General features: G+C 18.5%; 1 protein-coding gene across 10 annotated transcripts in view; it reads left to right on the top strand.

The window, feature by feature from the left end:
- The window catches only part of LOC122507899 (glutamate-gated chloride channel), a 104,879-nt gene that overhangs the window by 61,683 nt on the left and 31,020 nt on the right, over positions 1-12,176 (top strand). For 3 of the 10 annotated variants that reach the window (XM_043620904.1, XM_043620898.1, XM_043620895.1), the window contains exon 4: positions 386-453. The exons of 3 other annotated variants lie outside the window; for them this stretch is intronic. In XM_043620904.1, the coding sequence (XP_043476839.1) occupies positions 386-453 (68 nt within the window). Of the gene's footprint in view, positions 1-385; positions 454-10,146; positions 10,215-12,176 lie in introns of those variants that run through there. 4 more of the 10 variants (XM_043620900.1, XM_043620897.1, XM_043620894.1 and 1 more) reach the window with 2 other exon arrangements.

Here is a 12,176-nt window from a genome sequence, read left to right as displayed (position 1 = left end):
AACGAAATATCAAAAAACTTTTTCCTGTTCCAAAAAACTTAACTAGGTAGTAAATTCTGACGGTATAAAAAAAGTGCGACACTAACTATCCATTTGTTGCTAATTATAAAAAAAAACAAAGAAAAAAGAAAAAGTCTCGTTAATTAAGATGGCATTATTGGCGAAAACGGTAAAAAAAAATACTTAATGGCACCGGACTGCTAAAAAAAAAAATGAGAGATATGTGTAGTAATTTTTTTCTTTTATTTCATTCGCAGAGACAAAAAGAAAAGTAGAAAAAGAAAAAAGATTCAGAGAAGAATAAAAATAAAAAAAAAAAAAATAGAAAAAAACGACACTTTAAAATTTATTTAGTAAAACGGGGCTCTGTTGTTTTTGCCCTTAGATGGGCCAGCCATTGTGCGGGTTAACCTGTTTGTGCGAAGCATAGCGACAATTAGTGACATCAAGATGGTAAGTATATAATGCCTATTTTTGTCGACGCGAATTTCGAGTAATTCACGCGACAAAAAAAAAAGAAAAAAAAAAATTTTTTTTCCACTCTCGCTCCTTTTTGCAATAAAAGTAGGCGCAAATAGTAGGAAATAGCGTGTTTTTTTTTCTAAAGAGACAAAACGCATGACGCTTTCTCAAATTTCGTTCGATAATTAAAAATAAATTTTTAATAAATTTATTTTTTAATAAAATAAATAAAATAAATAAAATGCCTCCATTTTCCTACACGAGGAAACAAAATGAAAGAAAAAAATTTCTTTCAAATTAAATTTTTATTTTCCTTTTGCAAAATATTTTTTTATTTACCTTCGAAATAATGTAATAAAATTTTTAAAAATAATTGAAAATATTTTTTATTTCTTTTCTTGGTTTTCGATTTGCAAGTCAGAAACACTGACTCTTCTTTTTTATTATATATTATTATAATAATAATAATTATTATTATTATATTTTTTTATTTAATTGTTTAACTACTTTTTATTATTTTAAAAAATTTTCTTTGATAAGTAAATAAATTAATAATAAATATAAATATAAATATTTTAGAAATAAAATATTGAATAAATAAATTTTAAATAATTAAATAATAATTAAAAACAAATTTTTTCGTTAAATAAAATAAAGAATGAATTATTTTTTTGTAAATAAAATAAAAAACGAAATTTTCGATTGCGAACGAAATGAATAAAATGAATTAAATGAAATTTGGGAAATAGTGATGGATTTTGTTTGAAGGTTACTGACAGTAGCACTATAGTTGTTTTTTTTTATTTTTTTTTTATTTTTGGTACTGCTGTAAATCCGGCATCCTTTATTTATTATAATATTTAAATATTTCGAGCATTTTCGCATCATATTTCCAATATATAATAATCTGAACCCTAACCTTCTAGCATATCTATAGTATAGACGCAGGCATGAGGCATACGTTTCAGCTTGTTTTTATATAATAAAAAAAATAACGTTTAGTGCGCGTCAAATTCCGCACGGAATTCGTAATGCCATCTTCGAAGTAAATATTGTAATTAATTAATTATTATAATCGAGGTGTCGAATTTTCCGATTGTATAGGGAAAACGCGCGCGCACACCAATTGTGTGATGAAATCAATACAATATATATTTGACAAATAAGCAAAATTACTCATGTATATATTTATCTTTCATTTCATCCATTATATCACCAGTTATGTATATTTATATGTATACAAAAAAAAAAAAATAAAAACACCATACATTCCTCTTTACAATTACACACAAAAATTAAATTAACTATAAATTTTCTTATATTAAAAAAAAACATAATAGTAATAAACGATTTTCGATTTTATTTTTTAAAATTTAATATTTTTTTTTTCATTTTTTTTCTGCGTAAAATATTAAATATACAAGCAAATATTTTTATATTATAAAATTCTGGAACCGAGTGTAAAGTATTTTTAATATCAACGCCTCGTAAATTTTTTCAAAAATATAAATTGAAAAAGCCAGTAAATTATCAATAAAACGATTTTTCAGCGAAAAAAAATTTTACAATTAATAATAAGAATTTTTACTGTAAATTCCAGTCAATTTTTTAGTGAATTTTGTACAAAAAGGCAAGTCCTGGTTATGTAAATTAATAAATAGATAAATAAATTTATATATTAATTTTTTTATTTACTAATTTATTAATTTACTAATTAGACTAAAAATACTAAAAAAAATATTGTTAATATTTAAAAAATAGAAAATATTGTTAATATTTAAAAAATAGAAAATATTGTTAATATTTAAAAAATAGAAAATATTGTTAATATTTAAAAAAAAGAAAATAATGTTAATATTTAAAAAGTAGAAAATAATGTTAATATTTAAAAAAAAGAAAACATTGTAAAATTTAAAAAAATCAGTAAAAATTCTTACTAAAATGTGAATTAGTGGTTTAAAAAAATTTTATAATATAAAACGTAATAATATGATTAAAAAAAATTAACAAAAATGTAAATAATGAATTATTTCTCTCCTGAAAAATATTTTTAACAATAGTTCATTATTATGAAATTTTATTCATAAGAATTTAATGATTATAGTTTTCTTAATGAATGAATAATAATGAAATAAAAATATAGTTTCATAATGAAGGAATAATAATAATAAAAAAAAATAGTTTTATAATAAAGGAATAATAATGAAAAAAAATAGTTTTATAATATATGAATAATAATGAAGAAAAATATAGTTTTATAATGAATGAATAATAATAAAATAAAAATATATAATAATAATTTAAACAAATGAATTAGAAAAATTAATAAACAAATTTTATTTTTTTTTTAAATTGAAAAAATAGAAAAAAGTAAAAATGCAAAAAGATAGAAATAAAAAGCACTGTAGGTAGAATTTATTTTTATTTTTTAATTATAAAATTTAAAAAACCAGCATGATATTGTAGTCAAATTCTGTTAGGGGAAAAAAAGCTTTTTAAAAAAAAACGAATAGAATTTATGTGGCACAGTTATAAACTGTATTTACGTCAGCAAAAACCTTTAGGGTTGATGAAAATCATTTTATTAAAAATGCATTATTTTTCACGCTAATATTAAATTACTCTACCAGTAGAAATGTATTTTAATAAAAAAAAAAATTGTAAATACGACTTTTTTTCATTAGAGAATAAAGCACAGACAATTTTTTTTTTTTTTGTAAAATATTAGTTAAAAAACTTTAAAAGTAAAAGGTAAAAATTTTTATAACAAGAATTTTTGCAACAATAAATTATAATAATAATTAAATAATAAATTATAAAATATAAATTATAAATTAATAAATTAATATTTTCTACTCGATTCTACATTTTTTCTCTATATAGACTGAAATCATTTTTTTTATCATATATTTATTTTTAAAAAAGCTGTAGAAAATGTGAACTTTTGTCCTTAACGCATCACTAAATAAAAAATAATATAAAATATCTTAAAAGAAAAAAATTTTACCAAATTTTAGTTTTTAAATTAAAAAAAAGAAATAAATGAACCTTTTCGTAAAAATAGTTATTTTTTCGTAAAACTAAATTTTTGAAAAGTAAAATATTTTGAAAGTAACTTTTTAAAAAAAAAACTTAAAAAATTTTTTAAAAAAAAAAATCCTATTTTTTTAAACCTTCTTTTTCTATTTTTTGAACCTTTCTTTTTTTGCTATTTTTCTATTTTGAAAAACCCTTCTTGGAAAATATTATTTTTTTCTTTTATAACAAAATTTTTTTGGAAAAATATAATTTCTTAAAAAACCCTTTTTTTGAAAAGTATTTTTTTTTCTAAAAAAACCTCCTTTTTTTAATATTAAGTTTAATATTAAGGACCAATAAAATTTTATTAAGGCAGAGAGTTGAGCATAATATGAAATAATGAGGTGGATTATGTCTCCTGATGCATGTTTATAATGACGCTTCTATATATATAACAAAATGCGGTAAATACTAGTTTTTGAAAATTTATTCATTAAAGTCCACTTTGTACAAAAAAAAAAAAAAAATTAAATTAAAAATTTTAAATTAATATTCGTTAATTGTTGAATTTAAAGTTGAAATTTAAAAACAAGAAGATTTTTTCACCTGCAAAATACTTTTTCCAAAAAGAATATATTAATTCTTAGAAAAGAAAAAAAAACATTCAGAAGTAAAAATTTATAGAAATTCAAATAATAAATTTTCATTGAAAACTAAGAAAAAATCAAAGTCAATTTTTGGAAAATAATTATGATAATAATTCAAAATATTTTTATTAATCATTATAGTATAATACTAAAATTTTTAATAACTGTTATAATACTATGTCTAATAATAATAATAATTATTATTAATACCTATTATTAATAATATAATTATTATTATTGTAAATTAATAATAAATTTATAAATTATTATAAATTATATAATTATAATTATAATTATTAGCTTATTAATAATTATTATAATATTAAAACTGTTAATAACTATTATGATAGTATTATTAATAATTACTATTAATATTAATATTTTAATACAATGCAAAATAATTCAAAACTATTCATGTAATAATTATGATAATTTCTAAATTTACATGAACCAATTTAGGAAAGAAAAATTTTATTAACAAATTTTCAGGTTAAGTATTAGTATTTTTATTTGTTTTTTAAGAAACATAAAAATTCAATTTTTTTATTTTAATTATATAATAAAAAAAAGTATTCATAATTATAATAATTTCTAAATTATTGAAATTAAAAAAAATAAAATAATAGGTTAGAAAGAAAAAAGTTTCCCGGGATTTTTATTTCTTTTTTCGCGATAAAAAATTTTCCGGTATTATTTTTATTTTACTTTTACGCTCTAGAAAATTTTTCGGAATTATTTTCATTTTTTCATTACGCGATAGAATAAAGATAAGAATAGAAAAATAGAAAAATCATAAAAATAATTATCAAAATTGACGTATTGAAAGAATAATAATAATAATAATAATAATAATAATTAAATGGTTTTTAGAATTTTTTTTTTAGTTTCGGGTTTATTTGGGCCTGTCCGTGACCCAGATATTTGAACGTGTATTGCCCTATGAATTGCTTTCATCCAGCCTCTGCTTTTATTCAAAAGCTAGTGTTGAGAAATAAGTAGGCCGTGGTTTTTCGCAAACGTAAAACAATTCAGATGCAAGAGTGGAAAATTGTTAAATAAGTGAGAGACATTAGTCCACAATATTCAGTAGTTGGGAATTTTTTTTTCTTCTTTTTTTTGTATTTATCAAAAAAAACAATTTTCATATATATACAATACATACATTGGCACAGTAAAACGGAATTTCTTTTATTTTATTTTTTAATAACTTTTTTTTCTAATAATATTTAGAAACTTTTTTTTTTTTTTTTTTTTGATAAATTCTGATCCGAAAATTGATTTTTTGTTTTTGGATCGGAATTTTTAATTTTATGTCCGAATCGTAAAAAAAATAGAAGAAGAAAACAGGAAAAACTATAAACAATCCACTTATTTTTATATTAATTTTTTTTAATAACATTTAGAAAGATTTTTTCTCGGTGAAAAAAATTTTGCGTGGAAAAATTCATTTAAATTTGAAAAATTACTTCAATCCAAATTTTATTCTTAAATTTTATTTGTATTTATTTGAAACTTTCTTATTATTGAACTAATGTATTAAATAATTAATACTTAAAGAATAATAAATAATTTATTCTTAAATCTTTTTTTTTGTATTTATTTTAATCTTTCTTATTTATTGAACTAATAAAAGTATAAAAAAAAGTATAATAAAAATTATTAAAATATTATTTAATTTCTAATAAATAGAAATATTATTTAATTTCTAAAAAACAGAAATATTATTTAATTTCTAAAAAATATTATTTAATTATCAATAAAAAAAATTGCTAAAAGATAATAAAAACGAAAAATAAAAAAAAGATGGAAAAAAGTTTTTATTTCAAAACTAAAATATAATTCTCAATATAAAAATACTTTTTTCGTGACATTTTGATTCCTTTCGGTGAAATATATATATATATATATGGTACATATACATATGTTTTAAAATCGGTGAATTCGAAACTCTTTTGAGTTTTATACCCGCGGATACATTACATAGGATGCATCGTATATCCTTTGGATTTTACCTTCTATAAAATTCTTGAATAGAATAAGTATAAGATATAGTAGCTGTTTTGCTGTGCCCGACATTTTATATGCCGTAACAAATACGATCTTGATACTTTTATATCCATCAAAATGATTTTAATCCATGCCAACGTATTTTTTTTTATTGCAATTGAAAAAAATAAAAACAAAAACAAAAATAAACAAATATTATAATTAAATATATTTACTGACAACACTGGTCGTTTCGAAAATAAATAAATGGATAAATAAAATACAAAAATATTAAAAAAGAATATTTTTAAAAAATATTGAAAAACTAGCACAAATAACGCGCGCTAAAGCGCGCGTGAAATTTCTTGTTTCACTTTTAACATATATATAACAATAATGTAATTTTTACATTACATGTCACATGAAAAATTAATGAAAGCGTAAATGCCAATGAGACGATAATGAAAAATATGTTCATTACATTATTTTTGACTTATTAATTATCAAAAATAAATTACATTTAATTAGAATTAATTATTTATTTGTTATTTTGTTTCTAATAGTTTTCTAGTCAAAATTAATTAATATTATTTTCATATCATTAACATTCAAAAATTCAATTATTCAGAAGAATTCTACACAAAATCACTATTTTTCTAAATTTATTCAGGGAAATCAGGAAAAAGTCAGAAAATTTTGTCAAAAGTGCTGGAATAATATTCAATTTCAAGAATTCATAAGAAAATTCTGAATGTTATTCTTGAGCATTGAAAAGATTTTATATATTTCAAACTCTTCCTGTTTTTAACAATAATTAGACTTTACAGATTTAAAATTAATTTTCTTAAAAAATTTAATTTTTAAAAAACTATCGAGAAAAAATTATTTTTTATTAATTATTTTGGAATAATTTTTTATTTAAAAATTTAAAAAATAATTGAATTTTATGAAATTTGTATTTAAAATTTTTTTTATAAATAATATAAATAAGTAGTAAATGTCACGCCTGCCAAACAAAGTATTTAATTTATTATTATTATTATTATTATTATTATTATTATTATTATTATCATTACTCAAAAGAAATTCGATTATCTTTACAAAATTTCAATAAAAAATTCTTCGAAAAATTTATGAAAAATTACAAAAATGTTATCTTTTGAAATTATTACAGGTGACAGCTAAAAAAACGCGCGTGTAGTTTCTCCTAGTATTTATAGATAATTAATAATAATGCCTATTAACAATAAAAACTAGTGCTTAATCTCTTAACTACTTAATCACAAAAAATAATTAAAGAATTTTTAAAAAATTTCGTTAAAAATTGAAATTCACAAAATATATCACTGCTTTGCTAACTTTGCATAAAATTTCATATTTGTGCCTTCAAAAAATGAATTTAAAAATGTTTTGATAAAATTCTTTATCAGACTTAAATTTTAAGAAATTTTAATTATTCAATAAATTATTTATTTTTGCATTCAAATTATTGAATTCTCTAATAAAAATTTATTTCAAAATGAATTTCAGTTAAAGTTCTACATAATAGTTAATATTGAAAAAATATTTTTAAAAAATATTAAACCAATATTTTTAAAAAACATTTTAAAAAATAGAATAAAATTAAATAAATTAAAAATTACATAGTTTTTCTTTCTCAACGTGTATAAAGCAATTTCTTTTAAAATAGAAGAAAAATCTCTAAAAGTGCCAATTTTTTCATGCTGGTTAATTTTTTTCGTTTTTCTTTTTTATAAAAAAAAAAATTCTTTTTCGTAAAAGAAATTCTTTTTCATAAAAAAATCCTTTTTCATATAAAAAATCTTTTTTTATAAGAAAATCCTTTTTCATAAAAAAAATTCTTTTTCATAAAAAAAAAAATCTTTTTTTTTATAAGAAAATCCTTTTTTATAAAAAAAATAAACGTCCATTTATTGAAATATAGTAATTTATACATATCTCATTTAGTTCATGCAGGCGTTCTAAAATTGTGAAAAACAGAGCAGTTATTAATTAAAAAACCGGACAATGTATGTTTCAAAAAAGCAATATTCAAATTGGCTGGTTGAAAATTACAGCATTAAGGGGGTCTATTATTATTTTCTATTTAAATAATAATAATAAAAAAAACAATACACAAGGAAGAGAAAAAAAGCCTTCTATTATTTCATTCATTTTCAATTGTTCTTCGAAACAAAGAATAGAAAATAAACATTTAATAAAAAATATTTCTTTTTATCAAAAAATTAGAAAAAAAAAATTTATATTATTTTTTGTTCTCTTGTCTTCTATTTTAAATACGAAATTATTAATTTTTTTTCTTAATTTTTCTCTGAAGGGGAAAATACGAAATCTTCTTTCGTAATTAAAATTATTCTCCTTGTAGAAAATTTTAATAAATTTTAATAAATTTTAATAAATTTTAATGAAAAACATGAATTCATTGTTTAATTTTAATCAAAACATTTAATTATTTAAAATCCATTTTTCCACTTCCTAGAGAAGTTAACAAAAAAAAAGACAAAGAAATTTGAATGAAATATAGAAAAATTGGACCGAATTTTGTCCAATAAATAAAATTATTTATTTTTCTATAAATGAATAAATTATTTTTTTTTGAAAGTGAATAAATTTTATTTTTAGATTTTCTTTGTAAATTAAAAAAAAAATGAGAGAAATAATTTTTTTTGAAAACTAATTTCTATTAAAGAAAACAAAGAAAAGTTTCCCCCAATTAAAAGTGTGCGTATGCGTGTTTGATGTATGTGTGCGCGAACAAAATTCCAACTAAATCACTTATTTTTCTATATTCGCACACAAAATAGTGTTTTTTTTTAAATCTCATTATACATTTTTATAATTAAGATTTCTCTATTATTAAATATTTAAATAAATAATATAATACTATATTGTTAAAAGAAATTTTTTACTGATAATAATACTATATTAATTATTATAATAATGAAATATTACGTAATAAATAATTTCACTATTGTTATCAAATGCTATAATGAAAATAAAAGAAAATTATTTCTTTCTCGCAAATGATTGAGAAAAATTTTATTTATTCTAAATTCAAACTTAGAAACGAAAGGAATCTTATTTTAGAATTATAAACTAATAATTTTTTTTTAAATTGAAACCAAATTATCTTATATGGAAATAAATTTTCTTTTAGAAAATTTCGAGTTATTTTCAATTAACACCAAACATTTGAGTAAACAAAATTTCAACTATCAAATGAAGTAAATTTAGTGAAAAAATGTTTTTTTCTTATTCAATTTAAAAAAAAATTTTTTATTAACAAAAATATTAAATTAAAATGTTAATTTAATTAAATTTAAAAACACTTTTTGAATTAAAAGTTCTTAACTAAATGCGAAAAGAGATTAAAATTTAAGATTCTCTAAATTTGAATCAGTAAACTCAATATATATTTTTTCTTTTATAAATTATTTTATAAAATTTAAAAAAAAAAAATTTTTTTTATTTAAAATTTAAATTAAATTAATTAAAATATAAAATATTGTAGAATAAAAAAATAATACGTGTAGGTATAATATAAATATTTATTGTACATAATGTGAAATATAGTCAGGAGAAATTAAATGTGGGTAGGTGGGGGGTTAAATTAATTTTGAAAAATTCAATTAAGTTTCACAATTAGAAAATTTATAAAATCTAATTATTCTAAACTAATTCCGGAAAATTAAAATCTAAATTAAAAATTGTACAAAAATAATATTTTTTTCTTCATAAAAACGAAAAATTATACAAAATTTATTAAATACAATTTTTTTTTTTTGCTTGCTATTAAAAAATAGAAATAAATAAATATATATTATAAGATGAAAGCGAAATTTTTTTCACAGGAACTGAACAGGAACAAAAACAAAAAAAAAAGCAAAAAAAAAAATAAAAAAAAAAAAATGAAAAAAATCAAGAAGCGCCACATTTAAAGTCACACAAAACATTGATGCTGGTGTTTGCATTGTGACTGATTATAATTTATGTATTCTGTTTGCTATGTTAGATGGGCCCGCGGTTGTTCGCGTCAACATATTTGTTCGAAGTATCTCAAAAATAGATGACGTTACAATGGTAAGTTATAAAAGACACGCCCCGAAAGTCACATATAGATACACGCACACGAATATGCTGAGTGTTTGCCAGTTTTCTCCCAGGATTATTGTTATTATTATTATTTATTGCAATTATTTATTATTTATTATTTATTTATTATTTATTATTTATTATTTATTATTTATTATTTATTATTTATTATTTATTATTTATTATTTATTATTTATTATTTATTATTTATTATTTATTATTTATTATTTATTATTTATTAGTATATTATTTAATATTTATTAGTATATTATTAATAATAATTATTATGATTAATTATTATTCTTACTTTTAGTAGGTACCATATTCATTGTTGTTATTTTTTTATTATTCCTATTATTTATTATTATTTCTATTATATAATAATAATGAATAACTAACATAATAAATAAATCTAATTGTTAATTAATTAATTTATTTATTTATTAATTAATTATTGTTAATTTATTTTTTAAGGATTTCATTTTTTGAAATTATTACTTTTGCTATTACTATTATTTACTATTTTTAATTATTTTTTAATTAATTTTTTTATACTTTTATTTATTATTTTTATTTTTTTATTTATTACTTTCATTCATTGCCTATTTTTATTAATTTTTTTTATTTGTTACTTTTATTTATTTTTTTATTGGTTACTTTTATTTATTGCCTATTTTTATTCAATTTTTTTATTGGTTATTTTTTATTTATTGTTAATTTATTATTTTAATTATAAATAAATTATTATTAATCTGTGCCATTTTATTATTATTGATGTATGTGACAGTATAGTATCCCCTTTATTATCACTATATATGCTATCTTTGTCTCAACCTTATACAAAACACAACAACATTTTTTCCCTTTTTCATAAACCGTTCTTTTTAACACATCAATGAGAAAAATTCTTCTTTGGTCCACAGAGAATAAAAATTCTGCAAAAACAAAGAATTTACATGCTTTTGAGTAAAAACTGTAAAATATGTGTTTCTTAGCAATATTTAAGATAATAATTTTTTTTATTTATTTATTCCGTTCATTTTTTTTATTTATTTTGTTTATTTATTTATTTTTTTTATTTACAGTAAAAATAGTGTTAAAAAAAATTCATTCTAATAGTTTTTCTAGTATAATTGACATATACAAAGATCAATAAAGGACTATAATAAAAAGAAATTAATAAAAAAAGAAAAAATTAATAGGAATGAATAAAAACACAAAAATAAAAAACTAATAAAGATGAATAAAAAAATAAAAAAGTAATAAAAAAAAGTTGATTACAAACAAAAAAGGAATATATTAATAAGAAATAGAAAATAAATTTATTTACATCTGAATGAAATTAGATGACAATTTATTATTTTTTTATTTATTATTGATTGATTTTGATTTGCATCAAAGAGAAATTTTTCTCAATGTTGTTTATTTAGTGTCACTGTAATAAGAAATAGTTTCTGATTCAAAAAAAAATATGTTGCGAAAAATGAAAATACTTTTGAATAAATTCAATATTCAAATAGAAATACAAAATAAAAATTTAACACTTTTTTCTTTTAACTTTGTTCTTTTTACTAAATAAAAATTAAATTCTTGTTTAAATTAAAAAAATAACATATACACGTCACGTATTTTATCTTTCGCTCGGTATAATTGTTTCTTTTTAAAATGTAACTTTGTTGTTCACAAGAAAATAAAAAATTTGTTTAAAACATTTCTTTATTTATTTACAAAAATACAAATAAAAAAAGAGAGGTTTAAAAAAGTTTATTCTCTACTTTTGTTGATAAAAATTTAAATGAAAATAATGAAAACAATTTTTATTAAAAAAGAATTAATCCGTTTTTTTATTTAAAAAAAAAATTATAAAAAGAAAAGAAGAATGTTTAATTCTCCCTTGTAATATATTAATAAATAAATTATTCTCAAAATTCTATTTACTCATTTTACCGG

This window comes from Leptopilina heterotoma, unplaced genomic scaffold (genome assembly GCF_015476425.1).
Source record: "Leptopilina heterotoma isolate Lh14 unplaced genomic scaffold, ASM1547642v1 Lhet_52, whole genome shotgun sequence".
Classification (NCBI taxonomy): Eukaryota; Metazoa; Arthropoda; class Insecta; order Hymenoptera; family Figitidae; genus Leptopilina; species Leptopilina heterotoma.
This window is presented reverse-complemented; position numbering and strand designations above follow the sequence as displayed.